The sequence below is a fragment of the Mobula birostris genome, chromosome 1 (genome assembly GCF_030028105.1).
Source record: "Mobula birostris isolate sMobBir1 chromosome 1, sMobBir1.hap1, whole genome shotgun sequence".
Classification (NCBI taxonomy): Eukaryota; Metazoa; Chordata; class Chondrichthyes; order Myliobatiformes; family Myliobatidae; genus Mobula; species Mobula birostris.
In genome coordinates this window covers 221137269-221162243 of record NC_092370.1, presented here as the reverse complement: position 1 = coordinate 221162243, position 24975 = coordinate 221137269, and the positions used below count along the sequence as shown (strand labels likewise).

Genomic DNA, 24975 nt, shown 5'->3' with positions numbered 1-24975 from the left:
GATCGAGTTTATTGTTATGTGCACAAGTACGGTGAGGTACAGGTATAATGAAAATAGCAGCATCACAGGCACTGAAGGTATAGACAACAAACAGAATACAAATTTATACAATACATTAACTATACATAAAATTATACAATACTTTTCTGCACTGATTTTGCTTTTGCACAAATACACAACGGAAAACATTCATGGTATTGCACAAAGTAGTACAATAACAAGAATACCAAAATTCAGGAGCAAGAGTTGGCCTTTAGCCCCAACATTCAATATTGCTATTCACCATGATCAAGATGGGTCTTAAAGAAAAAAAACTTTATTTGTCATGTGTGCATCTAAACATCAAAACATACAGTGAAACATCCACCAGTGTTCCAGTACCTATAAAGACCATGTCTGAATGACTGCTGTCCTGTCACACTCACCTCAATAATAAGCAAATGCTTTGAGAGGCTGGTCAAGGACTACATCTGCAGCATACTACCACCCACACTGGACTCCCTACAATTTGCCTACTGACACAACCGATCAACAGAGGGATGCTTATGTGAGAATGCTGTTCTTGGACTACAGTTCAGCATTCAACACCATAATTCCCTCCAGGCTCGACAAGAAGTTCAGAGACCTTGGCCTTCACCCTGCCTTGTGTAGCTGGATCCTGGACTTTCTGTCAGATCACTGGCAGGTGGTAAGAGTGGGCTCCCTCACCGCTCTCCCTCTGACCCTCAACACAGGTGCCCCTCAGGGCTGTGTACTAAGCCCCCTTCTTTACTTTCTGTATACCCATGACTGTGTTGACACCCACAGCCCCAATCTGCTAATCAAATTTGCTGATGACACTACGCTGATTGGCCTAATTTCAAATAATAATGAGGCAGCCTACAGAGAAGAAAACAGCTTCTCCCTCAATGTTGCAAAAACAAAGGAGCTGGTTGTGGACTACAGGAGGAATGGAGACAGGCTAGCATATTGACATCAATGGATTTGGGGTTGAGAAGGTGAACAACTTTAAGTTCCTCGGCATCCACATCACAGAGTATCTCATGTGGTCTCTACATACCAACTGTGTGGTGAAAAAAGCACAACAGTGCCTCTTTCATCTCAGACGGTTGAAGAAGTTTGGTATGGGCTTCCAAATCCTAAGAACTTTCTTTAGGGGCACAACTGAGAGCATCCCGACTGGCTGCATCACTGCCTGGTATGGGAACTGCACTTCCCTCAATCACAGAACTCTGCAGAGAGTAGTGCGGACAGCCCAGCACATCTGTCGATGTGAACTTCCCACTATTCAGGACCTTTACAAGGACAGTTGTGTAAAAAGGGCCTGAAGGATCATTGGGGGCCCAAGTGACCCCAACACAAACTGTTCCAGCTGCTACCATCCGGTAAACGGTACCACAGCATAAAAGCCGGGACCAACAGGCTCCGGGACAGCTTCTTCCACCAGGCCATCAGCTTGCTTAGTTTATGCTGATGCAACTGTATTTCTGTGTTATATTGACTGTCCTGCTGAACATAATATTTATTATAAATTACTATAAATTGTACATTGCACATTTAGATGGAGATGTAACGTAAAGGTTTTTACTCCTCGTGTATATGAAGCATGTAAGTCATAAAGTCAATTCAATTTGTTTCAATTCATCAAAACAAATCAGCGAGGATGTGTTGGGGGCAGCCTGCAAGTGTTCCCATGCTTACATGCCAATAAAGCATGCCCACAAATAGCTAATCTTAACCTGTGTGTCTTTGGAATGTGTGAGGAAGCCAGAGCATCTGGATATAACATATGCAGTCACAAGGAGAATATACAAACCCCTTATAGCTGGAATTGAACCCCAGTCTTACAGCTGGCACTGTAAAGCATTACGCTTGCCATGAGGCTACCATAGTCTTGTTTCTTATCCATCTTCCTGCCTTATCCTCTTAGCCTTTGATTTCTTTGGTGTCCGTAAATCGGTTCATCCTGGTCTTGAATACATTGTTGTCAGTGGACATTTGTAGCCTCTGAGGTAAGATGTTCTGAAAAACTAGAATACTCAAATGGAGAAACCTTCTGTCATCTCAGAACAGGAAGAATGGCACAAGACACATTGTTATAATGTCTAGGGTCTCATTGGTGTCCATTTGAATAAGGAAAACAGGCTTTGAACTTGACAGCAGAGTACAAGGTTAATGGAAAAATTCATTGCTATGTGGAGAGCCGGGGCAGTTTGTGGTTCACATCCACAGATCTTACAATGTTGCTGCACAATTTGTTAGGGTGGTTAAGAAGGCGTATGGTATGCTCCTCTTCATTTGTTGGGGAATTGAGTTCAAAAGCCGCCAGGTAATGTTGTAGCTCTATAAGACCCTGGTTAGACCATTCTTGGACTATTTTGTTCAGTTTTGTTTGTCTCATTAGAGGAAGGATGTGGAAACTTTAAAGAGGGTGCAGAGGAGATTTACGAGAATGCTGGCTGGATTTGAGAGCAAACTAGGGTTTTTCTCTTTGGAACAAAGAAGGACGAGAAGTGACTTGTGAACCTTCTTTGGTCATTCTCCAGGGTCAGCACATCTTTCTTTAGATTGCCCAAAATTGGTCACATGCCGTCTGACCAATACCTCAGCATTACATCCTTGCTTTTTATATTTTAGCCCTCTTGAAATGAATGCTTACATGCTAATTGACTCAACCTGGAAGCTGATCTTTAGGGAATCCTGCACTAGAACCCCTGAGTCCCTTTGTACTTCTGATTTCTGAATATTTAGAAAACAGTCCCCAAAAGAAAATAGTGTTGGCCAGATAGAACTAAAATCTACAGATCAGTGAACAAAAATGAGGCAAGGACAGTGGAAACATATAATGCAAAAGTCTTTGTTCTTGCAATGTGGTTGCAGGAATGGAGGTAGCCATTTTGTGAGACTGTCCTTGCAGCTGCCGTTTTGTGAGCTGTTTGGTGAACAGGTTCAGGGATAACCTATCAGAGCAACTGAACATGAACACAATGTTTTCTGTTGATGATCTGATAAACCTGATTTCCGATTAAAAAGCTCTTTATTATGCAAAATGCAGGCTTGCCAAAGGAACAAGCTGTTATCTGGTCGGCTGGGGTCAGTGTTAGGGTGACCTGCGTGAACTGGTTTGAACCAGCCTGCGTTGGGAAGAACAAAAGGAATTACCTAAAACACAAGACTGTAGAGAGAGCCATAAAGCAATATTGCTTGTAGCCTTGGGCCACTTCTAATCAGAAGCTGGCACAGATCAGTCATGATCTTGAGCCAACAAAATTGAAACATCATAGGAAAAAATAAATAACTAAATAAGAATGGAGGATTTCAGGAGCATTTACAGTCGCAGAAGTGGATGACCCCATGTCAGAAACTTGGAGACTACTTCAGGATCAAGAGGAACACCTGACCAATATAGACTCCTTTTCCCCAGTATTTCCTTTTCTCTTCTTTGACTGTTCAAGGAGTTTCAAGGAAACATAGTTGATGTGCATGCAAGTATTTAGTTGTGTAAATTCACGTGTTTGTGAACTGAGCCAGCAAAGGTACTTGTCAGAAATTACGGATTCTCTCTGTGCTGAACTGATCATTACTATTGAGGGAAAGGGCTTGTAACAAAAGCTTACACCTTTATTCCTCCTTCCAAAGTGCATAACCAGGCACTTACTGATATTGTATTCCATCTATCACATCTTTGTCCACTCTCCCAGCCTATCCAAGTCCTCTGCAGACTACCTGCCTCTTCCAAACTATTTATTCCTCCAGCTTTCTGAAGCCATTTGTTCCTCCACCCAGATCATTAACGTCTACAGGGAAAAGTTGCAGTCTCAACACTGACACCTGTGGAACTCTACTAGTCACCAGCATCAACCCCACTCTGATTTTTTTCATTTTGCCAATTTTCCATCCATGCAAGCACCTTGCCTCCAGTACTATGCTCCAACCTTGTTTAGTAGCCTCATCTGGTACCCCTTATCAAAGGCCTTCTGAAATCCAAGTAAACAACATCCACTGACCCGCCTTTGTCTACCTGCTTGCTACCTCCTAAAAGAGAAAATTTACAGTGATGTTGATGGGAATTGAGAACCCAAATTATAAGGAAAGGTTGAATAGGTTTGACTTTATTCACTGGAACGTAGGAGGATGAGGGAAGATCTTATAGAAGTTTACAGACTTATGCATGCAGGCTTTTTTTCCACTGAAGTTGTGTGAAGCTAGAATTAAAAGTTGCAGGATAAGGGTAAAAGGTGAAATGTTTAAGGGGAACCTAAGAGGGTACTTCACTCAGAGGGTGGTGAGGGTGTGGAATGAGTTGTCAGCGAAGAGGGTGGATGTGGGTTGAATTATATAACATTTAAGAGAAATTTGGATAGGTACCTAGATGAGCAGGATATGGAAGGCAATGGTCTGGCTGCAGGTGGTTGTGATGGGACAGAAGCCCAAGCCTTTACATACTTTATAGTGCTTGGACTAAAGAATTCCAACAGATTAGTGAGGTAATTTCTCCCCTTAATGAAATCATGCTGACCTCACTCTCCTGGATATTCCAAAATGTCATCCATAATAATGAACTCTAAAATCTTACTGACCATTGAGGTCAGACTAACCAGCCTCTGTCTTTTGCCTGTCTGTCTGTCTGTCTGTCTGTCTGTCTGTCTCTCTCTCTCTCTCTCTCTCTCTCTCTCTCTCTTTTCATAAACAGGAATGTAATTTTTGTATTTTTTCTAGTCCTCTGCATTCTGTAATTGCTTTTTCCTTTTTAGAATCAGAATCAGGTTTAATAGATAGATAGATACTTTATTGAATCCACAGGAAATTACAGTGTCACAGTAGCATTACAAGTGCACAGATACAAAAATATTAGAAGAGAAGTAAGAAGAAAAAAAAATAAGTTGCCTCAAACAGTCTAACAGGAGGGGGTCTAATGACCGAGAGTAAGAAGGACCTCATATTGTCACGGTCCAGTCTGTTGACTCCTCATTTCAGTTAATTTCCTTTTCCCCGTGTTCTACCGGGCTCCTTGATTAGGGCACCTGATCCTCATCCAAACCGGCAGCATAAAAACGCTGGTTTAGATCTACTCAGTGCTGGACCGTCACACCGCAGCCAGTGAGGCAATGCATGTTCCGGGCCGCCGAGAATTGTGGATTCTAAGTGGCTTCGGTGCCTGGGGCTGCTTCGGAAATTCTGTTTCTTCATGTTCAACCAAGTGATTGCTGGCCATTTGCCGCTTCATGTGCTACCCCATGTCAGGATACGAATTGTCTGTCCTTGTTTGGTTTTGTCGTCTCGAGTCCAGCTGAGGATTGCAGGCCGTTTGCCGCTACTCCGAACCAAGATACGAATTGACTGTCGTTGTTGGGTTTTGTCGTCTCGTCCAGCTGAGGATTTGCCCCTCCTCCAAGCCAAGATACAAATTGGCTGTTGTTGCTGGGTTTTGTTGTCTCGTGTCCAGCAGAGTTCTGCAGGCCATTTGCCGCTGCTCTGAGCCAAGATACGAATTGTCTGTCTTTGTTTGGTTTTGTTGTCCTGCGTCCAAGTCCAAGTCCAAGTCCAGGTCAAGACTGAGTCCAGGCTTTGTGTCCAGGTCAAGTCTGAGTCCAGGCTCCGTGTCCAAATCAAGTCCGAGTCCAGGCTTCGTGTCCAGGTCAAGTCTGAGTCCAGGCTCCGTGTCCAGGTCAAGTCCGAGTCCAGGCTTCGTGTCCAGGTCAAGTCCGAGTCCAGGCTTCGTGTCCAAATCAAGTCCGAGTCCAGGCTCCGTGTCCAAGTCCTAGTCCAGGTTCTGCGTCCGCATCCGAGTACAAGTCCAGGTTCCAAGTCCAAGTCCAGGTTCCGCGTCTGAGTCCAGGCTCCGTGACCAAGTCCAAGTCCAGGTTCCTCCAGTTTGTTGTCCAATGTTTACGTCCATGTAAGCATCTAATCCTCGCTCTCCGGCCTTCCTGGAAACTATTACTAAAATACACTTCTGTTAATGTTACCTCCGTGTCTGTGTCCTGCACTTGGGTCCGCTCCCCACGCCCCTTTATGACACATATGGCACTTTCGAGCAGCGCAGTTGTCTTAGTCTATACTAAAAGTGCTCCTGTGTTCAGCCAAGGTGGCATGCAGAGGGTGAGAAACATTGTCCAGATTTGCCAAGATTTTCTGTAGGGTCCTTTGTTCTTCCACAGCCTCCAGTGTGTCTAGTTTGACTCCTATTACAGAGCCGGCCTTTCTAATCAGTTTATTGAGCCTGTTGGGATCACCCATTTTAATGCTATTGCCCCAGCACACCGCAACAGATGTCGTGAAATTTGTTGTTTTGTGGCAGCAGTACAGTGCATACATAAAAATCACAATAGATTATAATAGGGATATATATGAAAATAAATAAATAGTGCTAAAAGAGAGCAAAATATTGAGGTAGTGTTCATGAGTTCATGGACCATTCAGAAATCAGGTGGTAGAAGGGAAGAAACTGTTCCTAAAAGGTTGAGTGTTGAGTCTTAAGCTTCTGCACCTCCTTGGTAATCAGAAGGAGGCATGTCTGAGATGGTGACAGCCCTTCATGATGGATACCGCTTTCTTGAGGCATCACTTTTTGAAGATATCTTTGGTGGTAGTGGTGGTGGTGGAGTGGCGGGGAGGCTAGTGCCCATAATGGAGCTAGTTGAGCCTACAATCCTCTGCAACTTTTTCTGATCCTGTACATTGGCATCTCCATACTAGACAGTGATGTAACTAGTCAGAGTATTCTCTATGGTATATTTGTAGTAATTTGCTAGAGCCTTTGGTGACCGACTAAATTTCCTCAAACTCTGATGAACCTTATGTACGGCATGATCTGTCTGGATGGCACACAAACAAGTTTTCGCTGAATCTCGGTACATGTGACTGTAATAAACCAATCACCATTACTTTCTGCAATCCAAGGATCTTCACACGCGGTTCCAGTTGCTTCATCATGTGGCTCAGAGTGTGATGCTGGGGAGGAGGAGGATGAGGATGAGGAGGAGGAGGAAGCTGTGATTGAGGAGGAAGCGTGTGAAGCAGCAGTTTCTTCACTTGTTCGCAATCCAAAAGGTTTGGAGAAGGCACCAATGTCACAAAAAATCAATGATGAAAAGCAGCAGAGAGCTCTGAGGCAGGAGGTAGTTACCGACCGATTACTCAGCAGTGGCCAGGCATGGACACAGACCAAAGAGGACCAAAGCAAGGATAAAGCCAGGGCCAACCTTCTCGAGATTCTACAGCAAGGAGGCAATCTAAGGTTGGTACTTATAATGTGTGAATTTATTTATCCTAAAAACAGTCCAACAACAAGATATGAACACCTGGTGGTGCATTTGAAACTACTGATATGCTGTTCTGTCATCTGTTTCCACAGCAAGGTGCAGGCTCGCTTAGCCTTTGCTGCCTACCTGCACCGGGTACAGCTTCGCCTGCTGAGGGAGTGCTGTGGCCAAAATAAAATCACCTTGCATACAGACCAGGATGAAGAGCAGATGGTAAATGAGCAGTATACTGGTAGTGAACAGAGACTGTGGTTAATGAGCAGGAATCCACCAAAGAAACTGGGGAACACTTCCTTACTTCATACCCTGAGCCATAGGAAACATTTCCTGTGTGTGGTGGAACTCCTTCATCCTTACAACACCGTGATTAAACGTGGGCTGATTGTCTAGAGACTTCTACTGTTGATCCAAATACATGAGTTAAAATCCCACCATAGCAGCTAGAGAATGCATGTTCAAAAACAAAATGTGGAATTAAAAAGACCATAAATATTTTGTGACCATAAAACTATTAGATATTTTTAAAGGAAAAAAGATTTAAGGTTAGCTTTATTTGTCATGTGTGCATCGAAATGTTGAAATGCGTCATTTGTGTCAATGGCCAAAACAGCCCAAGGATGTGCTGGGGGCAGCCCGCAAGGGTCACCACATGTTCCGGCGCCAACGTAGCATGTCCGCAACTCACTAACCAATATGTCTTTGGAACGTGGGAGGAAACCACAGCACCTGGAGGAAACCCGTGTGGGCAAGGGAAGAACGTACATACTCCTTACGGATAGTGGCAGGAATTGAACCCTAATTGTCATATAAACGTGACTGGTTCATAGGACAGGAAATCTGCCAACTTTAGTTTGTCTGTCCTATTTGTGATTCCTCATAACTGTTCTGTCAAATGACCTCCCATTTTGGGAGTAATTACAGATGGGCACTAAATGCTAATCTTGCTCGAGATGTAGATGTGGCCTGAACAAATTAAACGCTACACACAGGACTGGATTGTTGAACCTGATCTCTAGGGTGCAGTGCTAGATTAGGCAATGTGATAGCAAGTATTGTCTGTAGTGGAAATGGATCTTCAAATTATTGCTTACACTTTCTGTGCTATTTCTGCTTTATTCCCCGTAACTGCTGTCTGTTCAACAATCTCCTCTGTTGCTGAGGGTATTCTGTGACAAAATATGCAAGCAATATTCTCTACTGATTCTCGTTAGCCTTAAGTTAGTGATGCAGTGGTACAACTGAAGCAGTGTTTGGAGAATTGATATTGACAGTGAGATAAGATGGCGAGTATTCCCCAGGGCAGTGGGCAGAAAGGGGTGTCTGGAATGTTATCATTGAACCCTGACTGCAAGTGACAGCCCCTTGTCTGTTTCCCTTGCAGGAGCTGGTGATCAGATTCCTGAAGCGAGCAGCCAGCAACTTTCAGCAAACTGTGCCGATAGCCCTACCCAGCAGCCAACTCCCAGTTTCTGAACGGAGATACATTCTGGCTCAGCAGTTAGGGCTCTTTATCCATTGCTATAGTAAGGTGAGGGGTATATGGCCAGAGCCTTGCAATTACAGCTGCAAAATCAGGCTGCATTATGGTGAAGGGTTGAAGGCAAATTTAATAATTGTTCTGAAAACTGTTCCAAGATTGGATAGAATGCAGTGGATTCCTATTACTTGTGACACATTGAGACCAGTACATTTTGGCCCAAGTAAGCTGCTGCCCCAATTAGCCGAAGTTTTTTAGAAATATAGTTCAAAGTACATTTATTATCAAAGTTAAAATATTTAAAAGGGTATAAAAATACAAACTATCTTTTAATTTGAGTAAAAAGTTCTGCATTTAAATGAAGTTAAAAACTAATTTGAACACTACCATTATTACTAGATACTTTAAATCTGTGTATTAGTTCATAATATTTAGTGTTGGAGGAATTTGTCCAGTGTATTCTACTGTGTTTTTTTGATTGACTGTAAATGAAAAAATCAGCATAAGAACCTAGTCCAGATAAGAGTGCCTTCATACAATGCTTTGAAGATTACAGCCTCCAAATTCTCATTTTCATTGTAACATTCAAGATGATGGTCGTTACCTTCAAATTCTTCATAGTTCCTAATCATAGTTCCTAATTTGCTGAAGTTGTAAAATTGTTTCATTTTCACTCCTAGCCATTACTGGCATCTCTAAGTCTCGGTACTTAAAACTTCAATGAGCAAAACAGTTCCAAATTGCCTTCCTGCTTATTTCTTGGCAACTATGTGACAAAAATTACCGCTTTTTGAACAGAAACACATGTAACTGGCGTGTTTTAAAAACTGTTCACTTTAATGTAGTATCACTCACAATGTAGTATCTAATGGCCGTGCAAGTACACGTGACTAATGCTAGTTAGAAACTGTTCAGCAATGGTCTCCAGTCCCAATTAAGTGATATAGTGTCCTAAATGAACAGCAGAAGTCCTGGCTATTTTCTTGATTAGTTATTTTTAAAGAGTTGTCCCAAATAAGTGGCTGCCCTGATTAATTGATGGCCCAATTAACTGGAATCCACTGTACATGGCACATAGGAGACTACAGCACAGTACAGGCCCTTGGCTCCATGACGTCGTGCGAACCTTTTACTCTACTGTAAGACCAATCTAACCCCTCCTTCCAACATAGCCCTCCATTTTTTTTCTCATCCATGTACCTATCTAAGAGTCCTCTAATTGCCCCTAAGGTATCTACCTCTATCACCATGCTAGCAGGGTGTTCCACGAACTCACCATTCTCTGTATAAAAAAAACTTACCTCTGAAATCCTCCAATATACTTTCCTCCAATCACCTTCAAATTATGCCCTTCATATTAGCCACTTCTATCCTGGGAAGAAGTCTCTGGCTATCATCTTGATCTATACCTCTTATTATCTTGACGCATCTGTCAAATCACCTCTCATTCTCCTTTGCTTCAAAGAGAAAAGCTGTAGCTTGCTCAACCTATCCACATCAGACATGTTCTCTAATCCAGACAGCATCCTGGTAAGTCTCCTCTGTACCCTCCACATGAGGCGACCAGAACTGAATACAATACTCCATTTGTGGGCGAATCATGGATTTATAGAGCTACAACATTACACTGTAGCTCTTGAACTCAGTCCCTAACTAATTGAAGCCAACACAGCATGTACCTTCTCAACCACCCTATCAACTTGCATGGCAGTTTTGAGGGATCTATGGATAGAATATCAAGATCCTGCTGTTCATCACACTGGTAAAATTCTTTCCAATAACTCTGTACTCTGCCTTCCTATTCAACTTTCCAAATTGAATCACTTCACACTTTTTCAGGTTGAACTCCATCTGCTATTTCTCAGCCCAGCTTTACATCCTGTCAATGTCTTGTTGTAGTCTGCAACAACCTTCCACACTATTCACAATTCCAACTTCCTAACCCATCCTTTCACTTCCTCATCCAAATCATGTATAAAAATCACAAAGAGCAGAGACATAGGAATTCCCCTAGTGGAGGTTGAGTGATTTTAAAATTAAAACAAGTTGCTGTGGAATGGAATTGACAACCACTTTTTCCCTTCACAAAGTAGATGAAACTCTGAAGGCCCCCCCCAAAAGGTTACTAGGGGTGAATCAAACTGAGGGACAATGCAACATGTTGAAAAGGTTTTGGGGGACATGGAACTCATTTAATTTATGATGCAAATCAGCTATAATTGATTCCTTTGCTGAGGAGATTTACCAGGCTGCTACCTCAATTAGAGAGCATATCTTATGAGGAAATTTGAGTGAGCTTGGGCTTTTCTCTTTGGAGTGAAGGAGGATGGGAGGTGACTTGATAGAGATGTAAAAATGGTAAGAGGCATAGATTGAGTAGACAGCCAGAGACTTTTTCTCAAAGTGGAAATGGCTAATACAAGGAGGCATGATTTTAAGGTGATTGGAGGAAAGTATAGGAGGTAGGATTTTTTACACAGAGATCAAATTATTACACAGTATACTGAACTTGAGTAAGGTAAGACAATAACAATGCAGAATAAAATGTAATAGCTATCCGAAAGGTGCAATGTGTATCAATAACAGTGCAAGATCATAGAGAGGTAGATTGGGAAGCAAGAGGTCCATTCAAGAGTCTGATAACAGCAGGATAGAAGCTGTCCCCGATCCTGGGGGTACATGCTTTCAGGCTTTTGTATCTTCCATCCAATGGGAGAGATGTAGAAGAGAGAAAGTCTGCGATGGGTGGGGTCTTTGATTATGCTGGTTGCTTTACTGAGGCAGTGATGTGCAGACAGAGTCCATAGAGGGGAAGATGGTTCGTGATCAATCCTTTTCTGCTGAAACACAGGGAAAACCACAGAATGAACATTAAACCCTTTTCTGAAGGAGACATACCAGTCAACACCTGGTTTTTGGTTAAGGGGATTTTTTAGAAGCATTCAAGCACATCCTAACCCTGATTCTAGTGTTAGGGTCCCATACAGTAGCAGGCAACCTTGTCAGTGTTGCACTCACTCAATGCTACACTGAAAGAGTCAGCCTGGGTTGAATGCCCAAGTCATCGAGTGGGATTTGAACTCATAGACACTTGTAAATGAAGCTGTGGGTAAGATAAGAAAAGAGCAGGGACTTTGGATTATCCACTAAAGCAAGTTGCACAACAAAATTGGGGTACTTGGTTCATACCCATCTTTGTATTTTCAATTCAGGAAACAGATCAAATCAATAAGAAGAACCAGATGGAATTGAATCTGGAGACTTACATTCAGCAGGAAGAATTCCAAGCATTTGTCAGTAAAGCCAGGTGAGAGGGCTGGAAAATGCATGACAGCACTGTGAGTAATGGAGAATTGGAAATGCAGTCTCCTGGTTTAGACACTATTCAGTTTGCAGCCTCTGCATGATGAGAGAATGTGCCATTCATCCTAATCAGGCTGAGGTTCAGCTCCAAGAAGCTTCCTTTGTTTCCTTTTGGAAGAGTTTGGGGAATGGAGTGTGTTAATAACACTGATAAGTAAAGATCTCTGTCCTGAGGATCTGATTTTGAATGTTTCAAGCCAGTCTCAGGAAAAAGGCCAAGGATGGTCCATCACTCCACTCCAATCAGAATATTAAAATACCCAGCAACAAACAAGCAGGCATAGAGAGAGGAAAAAAGAAAAAAGATGAGATTACACAGGCTGATGTGCTCAGTTCAGCTATCCTTCCCCAGCCTGATGACAGTGGGTCCTGGGTAGAAATAGAACTACAGTTAGATATGATTGATGCCTGACTCCATACCAGCAGTGCTGTCAAGGAGAAAGGGAGATGGATGTCACAGGGGGCCAGGATAAGGCTGCGGTTCACATGGAATCTCAGTGGGGACAAAGGGACATCTGATCTCAAGGGGTGTGCTAATGGTGCTTGGGCAGAAGGAGTGGTACATGATACATTTGAGTCACAGAGGCAAGAGGAACGGTGGAGCAACAAAACAGTCTGGTGGAGGAATCAGCAGTTCAAGCAGCTTCTGTGGGAAAGGAATTGTAGATGTTCTTTCCTTCTGTGGATGCTGCTCAACTTGCTGAGTTTCTCAAACAGGTTGTTGCTCCAATTACCAGTGGCTGCAGCCTCTGGTGGCTCCAAGAAGGGAAGGCAGTTGGCTACATAGCAAATCATGGGGGTTGAGGAAGAGAGATACTGCAAGGTAAAAATCAGTCAAAACTGATGATTCTGAAAATCTGAAAAATAAAAACAGTGTTGAAAACATTTGGCAGGTTACACAGCATCTGTGAAGAGAGAAATAGTGTTTCTGATTGTGAACTCCTCATTGGAACCGAGAAAGAGAGAAAAAAAGTAGTATGAGTAGCAGAGAAGGTGAGGGAGGGAGATAAATAGAACAAGAGGAACTTCTCTGACAGATTGAGTCAGGATAGCCTAATGTGGCATAGTAAACTTTATCAGGTTTATTATCAATGACATGAAATTTGCTTTCTTGCAGCAGCAGTGCAGTGCAACAACATAAAATCACTATAAATGACCAAAATCAAGAAATTATGCCAAAATACGGAATAATGAAATAGTGTGTGCACTCATAGACCACTCAGAAATCTGTTGGTGGTTGGGAAGAAGCATTTCCTAAATCAATGAGTACGGGGCTTTAGACTTTTATACCTTCCCCTTCATGGTAGTAATGAAAAGAGGGCATGTCCCAGATGGTGAGGGTACTAAATGATGGATGCTGCCTTCTTGAGGCACAGCATCTTGACGATGTCCTCAATGGTGGGGAGTGTTATGCCTGTGATGGAGCTGGCTGAATACATAACTTTCTGTGTCCTCTTATGATCCCGTGCATTGGAGCCTCCATACCAAGCTACGATGCAACTAGTCAGTATTATCTTCGTCTTACATCTACAGCAATTTATCAGGTTTGGTGACATACCAAATATCCTCAAACTTCTAATGAAGTAGAGCCACTGGTGTGCTTTCTTCATGATTGAATCAATATCTTGGGCCCAGGAGAGATCCTCTGAGATGTTAACAACTGTTGAGGAAATGTATGCAGAGGAGGAATGGGGACGGCCCAGGGTAACAACTGGTCTCTGGGGATTTGCAGCTATGTGTGTTTTTGTTTCAGATCTCACTGTTATTATTGCCTCAGCTGTAAGTTAATGTCACTGTCACAATGTCTTTTTTATTTGAAATTCATTTTCAGTGAGATTGAGTTGGAGAAACTACTGACGATCTACACACACAAGAACAGATCTGCCAGTGTCTTCCTTGGGACTAAAACCAGAAGCAGGAACCAGAGTACTAGTACAGAGGAACCTAATGGCAAACCCGCCAGAGGTACGCAGCTGCAGTGCGGAAATGAGGAAAACTTCACATAGAACAATACAGCACAGTACCAGCCCTTCAGCTCACGATGCTGTGCCGATCTTTTAATCAAGTCCGAGATCAATCTTTCTCTCCCTCCCACATAGCCCTCCATTTTCTGTTCATCCATGTGCCTATCTAAGAATCTCTGAAATGACCCTAATGTATCTGCCTTTTCCACCATCCCCGAGCAGAACATTCCTTGTATATCTCTCTCTGTATATAAAATAAACTTGCCTCTGATATTCCCCCTATAATTTCCTCCAATCACTCTAAAGTTATGCCCCCTTCGTGTTCGCCATATATGCCCTGAGAATAAGTCTCTGGCTGTCCACTCAATCTGTGCCTCTTATCATCTTGTAAACCTCTATCAAGTTAACTTTCATTCTCCTTGGCTCCAAAAGAGAAAAGCCCCAGCTCTCTCAACCTATTCTCATAAGTCATGGTCTCTAATCCAGACAGCATCCTGGTAAGTCTTCTCTGCACCCTTTCTAAAGCTTCCACATCCTTCCTATAAAGAGGTGACCAGAACTGAGCACAATGTTCCAAGTGTGGTCTAACCAGAGTTTTACAGAGCTGCAACACTAGGGTGCTGCTTCTGCAGTAGCTTATTCCATATTAATTTCTGTACCAATTTCTTCAATTATAAGTTCCATTAACTCCCTTTATTAACGGGAATTGCTTGTGTAAATAGATCACATGGGAATAACAGCATGCAAAGCAACTCCTGACTCTTCAATTGGAATTATTGTAATTGGTTCATTACTGTCAAATATTAGCAAGTATGAATGGGGGGGGGGTATGCAGAGCTATGGTCTAGGTGCAGGTCGATGGAACTAGGCAGAATAACAATTCGACATGGACCTGATGGGCCAAAGGGCTTGTTTCTGTGCTGTAGTGCTGTATGACTATGATTGTCCAATAAAGGAGGGTCATTCTGGGCCGCCAAGGGTGCTCTCAGCACTTCCCCGTTGTAAATGGATTAAATGGAGTTGGTTGAAGATTGGCTTCCGTACTGGTTGGGATCTCAGGAGGGAGTTGAGAGGAAACACCCACTCAACATTTGTCACTGAAATTTCACAACATATGCCAGTGATATTAAACATGATTCTGATTCTGAATATTGTTCCAAGAGCTTCAGCTGTTCAGCTATGTCCTTCACACTTGCATGCTGGGCCTGCCTTGTCTGGGTAGGATTGTTCTAGGAGCCCTCTCCATTTCACCACTATTCACAACATGATGTGGCACTCTGCAGAGCTTTTATCAAAGTCATAGTTAGGCATGGATACAGGCCCTTCAACCCAAACAGTTCATGCTGACCAAGGGTGCCCACCCAACTAGTCCGAGTGTTCTGCATTCGGTTCGTATCCCTCCAAGCCCTGCCCTCCACTTGGCTGTCTAAGTGCTTCTTAAGTGGTACTGTTGTACCTGCCTCAAACACTTCTCCATCAGGTCATTCCATATACTCACTAGTGATGAAAAAGTTACTTTTTAAATATTTCCCCTCTCACCCTAAATCTATGCCCCCTAGTTTTGACTCTCCTACCCTGGGGGAAAAGCTATTACCAACCACCTTATCTATGCCTCTTATAATTTTAAGCACTTCTATAATATCACCCTTCATTCTCCTATATTCGGAAGAATGAAGGCCCAGCAATGTTGTACGTTGGTTGTAGGATCACTGATTTTTCTCTGTTGCTTGCTGTTGGGCATATAAGCAGCTCGCTGGACTGTGAAGTTCTCCTGCAGCACTTCCACTACTTGGTCACCAGGCAGCTTCTTACCCAATTCTTGTTTCATCATTTTGTTTCTTCAGTAACTGAAGTTGCTAATTTTCTGAGTAACAGTTAAACAAGGTAATGCACCCCCAAATACCTGTTATATTGCAGCATCATTAATTGAATTGTCCTTGAATTCTTTTGTAATTTCATTACTCAAACTCACCTTAAGTATTGAGTGTTGCCATGCTGGCACCAACCAGCAGTTTCAGTCAAGTGTTTACCTTGGAAATTTCCATTGGAAATCAGTTTCAATATTAAATATTGACACAAATGGGATCGAATACTGCACTAACATAAAAGTGAGAGTTTTGGACAGACATTGCATACAGTTGTTTGATCATTAGTGAAATGTATGCACAATAATATACACATTATGTTACAACATTGTTGAAGAATGTTACTCAGAAACACAATTTGATTATTTTATCTCAGTATCAAGTAGTTATTAGAACATAGAAAATGGAAATCTATAGCACATTACAGGGCCTTCGGCCCACAACGTTGTGCTGACCATGTAACCTACTCTAGAAACTGCCTAAAATTACCCTACCACATAGCCCTCTAATTTTCTAAGCTCTATTAAATTGAATTGACTTTATTACTTAGGTTCTTCATGTACACGAGGAGTAAAAATCTTCATAATGTTCTCAATTGTGCCCCTATTGAAAGTTCTTAGGATTTAGGGTCCCATACCAAACTTCTTCAACTGTTTGAGGTGAAACAGGTGCTGTTGTGCCTTTTTCACCACACAACCGGTATGTACCTACCACGTGAGATCCTCAGTGATGTGTATGCTGAGGAACTTAAAGCTTTTCACCCTATCAACCCCAGATCCATTGGTGTCAATAGGGGTTAGCCTGTCTCCATTCCTCCTGTAGTCCATAAGCAGTTCCTTTGTTTTTAACCATATGTATAACCATATAACAATTACAGCACGGAAACAGGCCATCTCGGCCCTTCTAGTCCGTGCCGAGCTCCTACTCTCACCTAGTCCCACCAACCTGCACTTGATCCATAACCTTCCATTCCTTTCCTGTCCATATATCTATCCAATTTAACTTTAAACGACAACATCGAACCTGCCTCAACCACTTCTGCTGGAAACTTGTTCCACACAGCTACCAATCTCTGAATAAGGAAGTTCCCCCTCATGTTACCCCTAAACTTTTGCCCTTTAACTCTCAACTCATGTCCTCTTGTTTGAATCTCCCCCACTCTCAATGGAAAAGGCCTATCCACGTCAACTCTATCTATCTCCCCTCATAATTTTAAATACCTCTATCAAATCTCCTCTCAACCTTCTACGCTCCAAAGAATAGAGACCTAACTTGTTCAACCTTTCTCTGTAACTTAGGAGATGAAACCCAGGCAACATTTTAGTAAACCTTCTCTGTACTCTCTCAATTTTATTGACATCTTTCCTATAATTCAGTGACCAGAACTGTACACAATACTCCAAATTTGGCCTTACATCTATGTACCTGTCTAAGAGTCTCTTAAAAGACCCTATTGTATCTGCCTCCACCACCGTCGCTGGCAGTGCATTCTACACACCACTCTCAGTATGAAAAACCTACACCTGATATCCTCTCTGCACATACTTGCAAGCACCTTAAAACTATACCCCCCCGTGTTAGTCATAAGACCATAGACCATAAGACATAGGAGCAGAATAAGGCCATTTAAGACGAGGGGTCTGAGTTTTATGTCCTGGAAAAAGGAGCATTTTCTCTCTGGAGCCTTCTTTTTATGTCAATCTGTGTCATTGTGTTCCCACAATGTGTCAAAGGATCTGTTCTGACACTCAGAAACTGTAGTTGTGTGATATCCCAGTTTAGATAAAGACTAGCTTTATTTGTCACATGTACGTTGAACCATACAGTGAAATGCATTGTTTGTCCCAAATCAAATCAGCAAGGATTGTGCTTAGGACAGTCTACAGGTGTTGCCATTATTCTAGCGCCAATATAGCATGGTCACAACTCACTAACCCCAACCCTTTGGAATGTCGGAGGAAACCAGAGCACCTGGAAGAAACCTATGCAGTCACAGAGAGAATGTATAAACACCTTTTAGATAAAGGTGGGAATCGAATCCTAGATGGTGATCACTGGTGCTGTAAAGCGGTTGCACTAACTGCTACACTACCAGGTCAACCCCATTAACGTCATTAACCCCGTCCTTGAACAACAGTGGAGTTCCCCTTCCATCCCAACCAACTTTCACAGTAACTCTTTGCCATCATCCAACAGGTATTCCCCCTCATCCCTGCTTTCATTAGTCCAAAGGGACTATTTCCACAGCCTCATTTCTGCTTACTACTCAGTAACCATCAACATCCCAGCCCTTCCTACAGCACTGTTCCTTGAGGGCAAGATTGATGCAGTACCTGCCTTCTCCTTACTCATCACCCCAGATCAGCTTGCTTTCCAGATTACATTATGATCTACTTGCACTTGCTTCTATTTATTATGTACTGCTTACTGCTGACAATATGGTCTCCACTACACTGGGAGGACAACTGTAGATTGGATGATTATTTGGCTTAGCCCAGAGATAAACTGTCAAATGAATCCTTCTCTGATCTTTCTGTCTTCAGCCTACAGCAGCGTTCCAGTGAAAGCCAGCGTAACCACTGGGGGTACACCTCATCTTTCGATCAGAGGTAATAACACACTGAGTTGACCAACCTCAGATAATGGTTCTGGAACTAGGCCCTTTTACTTTGCGCGATTGCCCCCTTTGTCATTAACATTAAATGTAACAGAAGGGAAGGGGGAACTTGAGAAAAATTATATTCACCATTGAGCTGTGAAGTGTTACAGTTACAAAGAAAGAGCAGTACAGACAAACAATTAAAGTGGAAGGGCCACAATGAGGTATATTGAGCGGGCAAGAGTCCATCTATATCATACAAGACATTCATTCAAGAGTCTTATGATAATAGGGTGGAGATTGTCCATAGTGGTGGGTTTTCTTAAGCTTTTATATTTTCTGCCCCGAGGAAGGGGAAAGGAGAGGGAATGACTGTGTTCTGGAACTTAGATTTCCAGAAGATTTAGATTTGATAAGGTTATTATGGAAATTATGAACTGACTGTGTAGAAGATCAGACATTGGTATGAATAGAGGATTGGATACTGAATAAAGTCTTAATCAAAATGGTGAGAGATTGTGGAGCTCTTTAAAACTGAGCTTTACTATTATCTGGGTGTCTGAGTGCATGGTTCACAGAAGGGGGGGGCAATACACAGAGGATTGTTTGAAAACAAAGATATGCCTGTTTATAATATAATAATATTCTGAGATGACAGCATGATTAGCAAGCCTTACTAGCCCAACAAGCTGCACCATACAATGACACGCAGATGACCAATTAATCTGCTAACCTTTGGAATGTAGGAGGAAACTGGAGCACCCAGTTGAAACCCACATGGTCACAGAGAGAATATACAAACTCCTTACAGCCAGGGGTGGCAATTAAACCCGGGTCGCTGGCACTGTAATAGCATTATGCTTATTTCTTTGTTACACTGCTGCCCCAGTTTAGGAGAGAGATGAGGCATATCTTTTACTTAGGGCCTTTGGACCACTGTCTATTTGAATATTTTAAAGCAAAATGGGGAGGGGAATGGAGGGCTATGATCCATGTATAGTTTGATGGGACAAAGCAGAATAGCAGATGGGCCGAAGGGCCTGTTTCTCTGTTGAGGTGCTCTATGACTTTATGACTCTAAATTAATTGATCTTTAATGCAGGGACTGAAAGATTACAGTTGGCTGGGCAGGATGTGGTTCGAGGTTATAGACAGATAACTATCTTTGCTTCATGTTATCTGACTCTAGCTCCTAATCCACAGGACTGGCTGTGCCCAAGGAGGGAGATTCTGGTGGCTCTGACAGTTCAGGTGACAACGGCCTCTTAGTGCAAAGCTCTTCCACTCATCACCTTTATCCTCCACACGCCACCTTACAGTCAGCAGGCAGCCTGCCGCTGGCCTCCTGCACAATTTCACCTCAGGATCCGAGCTTCCTTGAGGCCGAGGCAGGAAGCAGGGCTTGCTCAGCAATTCGCAGGGTGGGCTCTGCAACCTTAGCATCTCGTCCTCTACAGCCTCTGGGAAAGGTCCAGCGATCTGCCTCCGATAGCCTCTCTCTTGTGCCCCCATCGTCCTTGCAGGCAGCGGCTCAGATCTACAGCCAGAAACTCTCACGGCCAAACTCAGCAACAGCAGGTAAGTGTCTGCAGAACTGGCAAAGGAAAGCTCTCTCCCATGGATTTCTTCTCTTGGATCTCTTTCCGTCTGTGTAAATGTTTACTAATGAGCACAAGGCAATGTCCTATCTAAATATGGCAACCATTCTCTGACCATCCATTGATGGTGACTTTTATAAGGGGAAGTTTCTTTGACGGGCCTCAAAGTTCAAAGTAAATTTATTATCCAAGTATGTATACAACTTTGTTACCATATACTAACTTGTGATTCTTTTTTGCAGGTATATACAGGAAAAAATTTTAAAAATGCGTTATAATTGACGTAAAACTACACGTAAACAAAGACCAACGTGCAAAAGAGTACAAGCTGCAAATATGGAAAATATTCTGGGAGCATAAGGCCTCTTATATAGTGCCACCTAATCCATGAGTTACAGGGTCATAGAAGACTACAGCTTAGAAACAGGCCCTTTGGCCCATCCAGTCCATGCCAAACCATTTAAACCTAGTCCCATAAATTTGCACCCGTACCCTAGCCCTCTATCCATGTACCTATCTATGCTTCTCTTGAACATTGAAATCTAAATTACATCCATCACTTGCACTAGCAGCTCATTCCACACTCTCACCGCCTTCTTGAATGAAGAAGTTTCCTCTCATGTTTCCTTTAAACATTTAACATTTCACCCTTAATCCATGACCTCTAGTTGTAGTCTCACACAACCTCAGTGGAAAAAGCCTGCTTGCATTTACCCAATCTATACCCCACATTATTTTGTATACCTCTACCAAATCTCCCCTCAACGTTCTAGCAATTAAAGTTCCAACCTATTCAATCTTTCCTTATGACTCAGGTCCTCCAGACTCAGCAATATCCTTGTAAATTTTCTCTGTACTCTTTCAGTCTTATTTATATTTTTCCTGTAGGTAGGTGACCAAAACTGCACACAGTACTCCAAATTAGGCCTTACCAACTTCTTATACAACTTCAACATAACATCTCAAGTCCTATACTCAGTACTTTGATCTAAGAAGGCCAATGTGTCAATAGGTTTCTTAATGACCCTATCTACCTGTATTGCCACTTTCAATGAATAATGGCCCTGTATTCCCAGATCTCTTGGTTCTGCCACATTCCTCAGTGCCTATCGCTCACTGTAAGACCTACCCTGGTTATGACCAACGAAAGTGCAACATCTCACACTGGTCTACATTAAATTCCATCTGCCATTTTCAGCCCATTTTTCCAGCTGATGAGATCCTGCTGCAATTTTTTGATAGCCTTCTCTGCTGTCCATTATACACCCAACCTTGGCGTCATCCTCAAATTTTCTGATCCAGTTAACTACACTATCATCCAGATCGTTGATATGGTTGACAAACAACAATGGACCCAGCACTGAACCCAGCAGTACTCCACTAATCACAGGTCTCCACTCAGAGAGGCAACCATCTACTACTTCTCCCGCAGAGCTAATGTCTATTCCAATTTACTACCTCATCTTAAAGGCCAAGCAACTGAACCTTGTTGGCCAACGTCCCATGCAGGACCATGTCATGCCTTGCTGAAGTTCATGTAGATAGCATGCATTGCCTTGCCATCATCAATGTTCCTGGTAACTTCCTCGAAAAACAGTATAAGATTGGTTCGACATGATCTACCACGCACAAAGTCATGCTGACTATCTCTAATCAATCCTTGTCTATCCAAATACTCTTGGAATACCTTCCAATTACTTTCACGCTCTTCATGTCAGGTTCGCCAGCTTATAATGTCCTCGTTTATTTTCAGACCTTAAACAGTGGGACAGCATTAGCTATCCTCCAATCATCTGCTATCTCACTTGTCACGGAGGATGATTTAAATATCTCTGCTAGGACTCCTGTAATTTCTGCACTAGCCTCCCACAAGTTCTGAGGGAACACTTTGCCAGCCTCTGGGGATTTGTCTACCGTAATTTGCCTGAAGTCAGCAAACACCTCCTCCTCTGTAATCTATAGGGTTCATGACTCACTTCTATAGACCCTGTGTCTGTCTCCTGAGTAAATACAGCTTTTAAGATCTCCCTCATCTCTTTTAGTTCCATGCATAGATTACCATTCTGATCTTCCAGAGGACTAATTTGTCCCTTGCAATCCTTTTGCTGGTAAGATATCTGTAGAAGCCCTTAGGATTCTCCTCAGTTTGTCCGTTGCAGCAACCTCATGTTTTCTTTTAGCCCTCTTGATTCCTTTCTTAAATGTTCTCTTGCATTTCTTATACTCCTCAAGTACTTCATTTGTTCCTCTCTGCCTATACCTGCAAAGTGCCTTCTTTTTTTTCCCTTAACCAGTGCCTCAATATCACTCGAAAGCCTAGGTTCCCTAAACCTGTTATGCTTGCCTCTTATTCTGATAGGCACTTGCAAGCTTTGTACTCTCAAAATTTCACTTTTGAAGGCCTCCCACTTACCAAGCACGCCTTTGCTAGGAAGCAGCCTGTCCCAATCTACACTTGCCAGATCTTTTTGATACCAACAAAATTGGCCTTTCTCCAATTTAGAATCTCAATCTGAGGACCAGACTTATCCTTTTCCATAATCACCTTGAAACTAATGGCATTATGATCACTAGATGCAAAGTGTTTCCCTACACAAACTTCTGTCACCTGCCGTCTCATTTTCTGATAGAAAATCAAGTACAGTATTGCACACTCTTTTGTTGGGACTTCTATGTACTGATTATGGAAACTTCACTGAATATATTTGACAAACTCTATCTCATCTCATCCTTTTACAGAATGGGAGTCCCAGTCAATATGTGAGTTAAAGTCACCTACTATTACAACCTTATGTTTCTTGAAACAGTCTACAATCACTCTACAAATTTGTTCCTCTAAATTCTGCCGACTGTTGGGTAGTCCATAATATAGCCCCATTAATGTGGTCATACCTTTCTTATTTTTCTGTTACGTGCATAAAACCTCACTGGATGAATTCCGCAGTCTGTCCTGACCGAGCACTGCCATGACTTTTTCTCTGACTAGTAATGCCACCCCTCTCCCTGTATTTCCTCCTGCTCTATCACATCTTAATCAACGGAATCCTGGGATATTGAGCTGCTAGTCCTGCCTCTCCCACAACCAAGTTTCACTAACGGCTACAGTATCATAGTTCCATCTGTTGATCCATGCCCTGAGCTCACCTGCCTTTCCTGCAATACTTCTTGCACTGAAGTATACGCAACTCAGGACATTAGTCGCACCGTGCTCAATCTTTTGCTTCCTGACTTTGTCAGAGGTCTTAGCAACATTTGTCTCCACAACACTCTACTATCTGTTCGAGCACTCTGGTTCCCATCCCCCAGAACTCTAGTTTAAATCTATCCCCCACCCCCTCCACCCCCATGCAGTACTAGCAAACCTTCCTATTGGTATATTAGTTCCCCTCCAGTTTAGGTGCATATTGTCTCTTCTAAACAGGTCCCACCTACCCAGGAAGAGAACCCAATGATCCAAAATTCTGAAGTCCTCCCTGCTATACCAACTCCTTAGCCACGTGTTAAGCTGTATGATCTTCCTGTTTCTGACCTCAATAGCATGTGGCACGGGTAGCAATCCTGAGATCACAACCCTGGAGGTCCTGTCCATTAACTTAGCAGCTAATGCCCTGAACTCACGTTGCAGAACTCTGTTCCTCTTCCTACCTATGCATTGGTACTGATGTGGATCACGACCTCTGGCTGTTCACCCTCCCACTTAAGATTGCTGAGGCAACATACCAGCTGGGAACATACCATTTGCACCCACAGAACTCCTTTCTGTTCTCCTAACTAACAAATTTGCTATCAATTCCGCTCATCTCCACCCTTCGCTCTGGGCCACACAGCCAGACTCAGTGCCAGAGACCTGACAGTTGTGACTTTCCTCTGCTAGGTCATACCCCCAACAATATCTAAAATGGTGTACCTTTTGTTGAGGGGGATGTCCACCGGGGTACTCTGCACTGGCTGTTCAATTCCTTTCACCTTCCTGACAGTCACCCAGTTTTCCGGGTCCTTCACTTTGGGTGTAAATACCTCTCCATATGTCCTATCTATCACCCCCTTCAGCCTCCTAAATGATCCAGAGTTCATCCAGTTTCAGCTCCAACTCCTTAATGTGGAGTGTTAGAAGCTGCAGCTGGGCACACTTCTTGCAGGTGAAGTTGTCTGAGAAGCTGGAGGTCCCCCTGCCTTCCCACATCCTGCAAGAGGAGCATTCAACTATCCTGCATGGCATCCCTACTGCTCTAACTGTTTTAATTATAAAGAAGGAAACAAATAAACTGAAAGAGAAGAATCTTTCTACAGCTTTTTGCCTTCTCTCACTGAAGCCTCGAGGAGCTAAGGCCTCAAAATCCCCACTCTAACACTGCTAAACACTAACGAAGAACCAGCCAGTAGAACAGTAGTCAGCCTGTATGTGGCCTGTCCTGCCAAACCTGTTCAAAGTTAAAGTTGAGTTTATAGTCATATGCCCAAGTACACGTGTGCTCAGGTGCAAATAAAAACTTATTGCAGCAGCATCACGCTCCCATAGCATCATGTAAACAGCATTGACATGCAAATCATAAATTATACACAATTTTTACAATAAAGGCAACTAGAATAAAAGAAATAATCCACTTTAGTGCAAGGGGGTCAGTGGTCAGAGTGTTGCTAAAATCTTGTGTTTAGGTTTTTGTCAGTTGGCTCAAGAACTGAATGATCAGAATCAGGCTTATTAGCAATGTCTTATATGACATGGAATTCTTTTTTTGGTCGCAGCAGTACAACGCGAGGGCATTAAATCGCTATGAAATGCAAAATAAATAGTGCAAAAAAAAAGGAATAATGAGAGTGTTTATGGATTTATGGATCATTCA

The 24975-nt window shown here is 42.7% G+C and overlaps 1 protein-coding gene across 10 annotated transcripts in view; it reads left to right on the top strand.

Annotated features, from left to right (window-relative positions):
• The window catches only part of ttll5 (tubulin tyrosine ligase-like family, member 5), a 510221-nt gene that overhangs the window by 258519 nt on the left and 226727 nt on the right, over nucleotides 1-24975 (top strand). For 9 of the 10 annotated variants that reach the window (XM_072271833.1, XM_072271823.1, XM_072271840.1 and 6 more), the window contains 7 exons: nucleotides 6904-7240; nucleotides 7358-7478; nucleotides 8647-8793; nucleotides 11955-12049; nucleotides 13937-14070; nucleotides 18478-18543; nucleotides 19737-20111. In XM_072271833.1, coding sequence (XP_072127934.1) covers nucleotides 6904-7240; nucleotides 7358-7478; nucleotides 8647-8793; nucleotides 11955-12049; nucleotides 13937-14070; nucleotides 18478-18543; nucleotides 19737-20111 — 1275 coding nt within the window. The remainder of the gene's footprint in view (nucleotides 1-6903; nucleotides 7241-7357; nucleotides 7479-8646; nucleotides 8794-11954; nucleotides 12050-13936; nucleotides 14071-18477; nucleotides 18544-19736; nucleotides 20112-24975) is intronic. The other variant, XM_072271858.1, reaches the window with a different exon arrangement.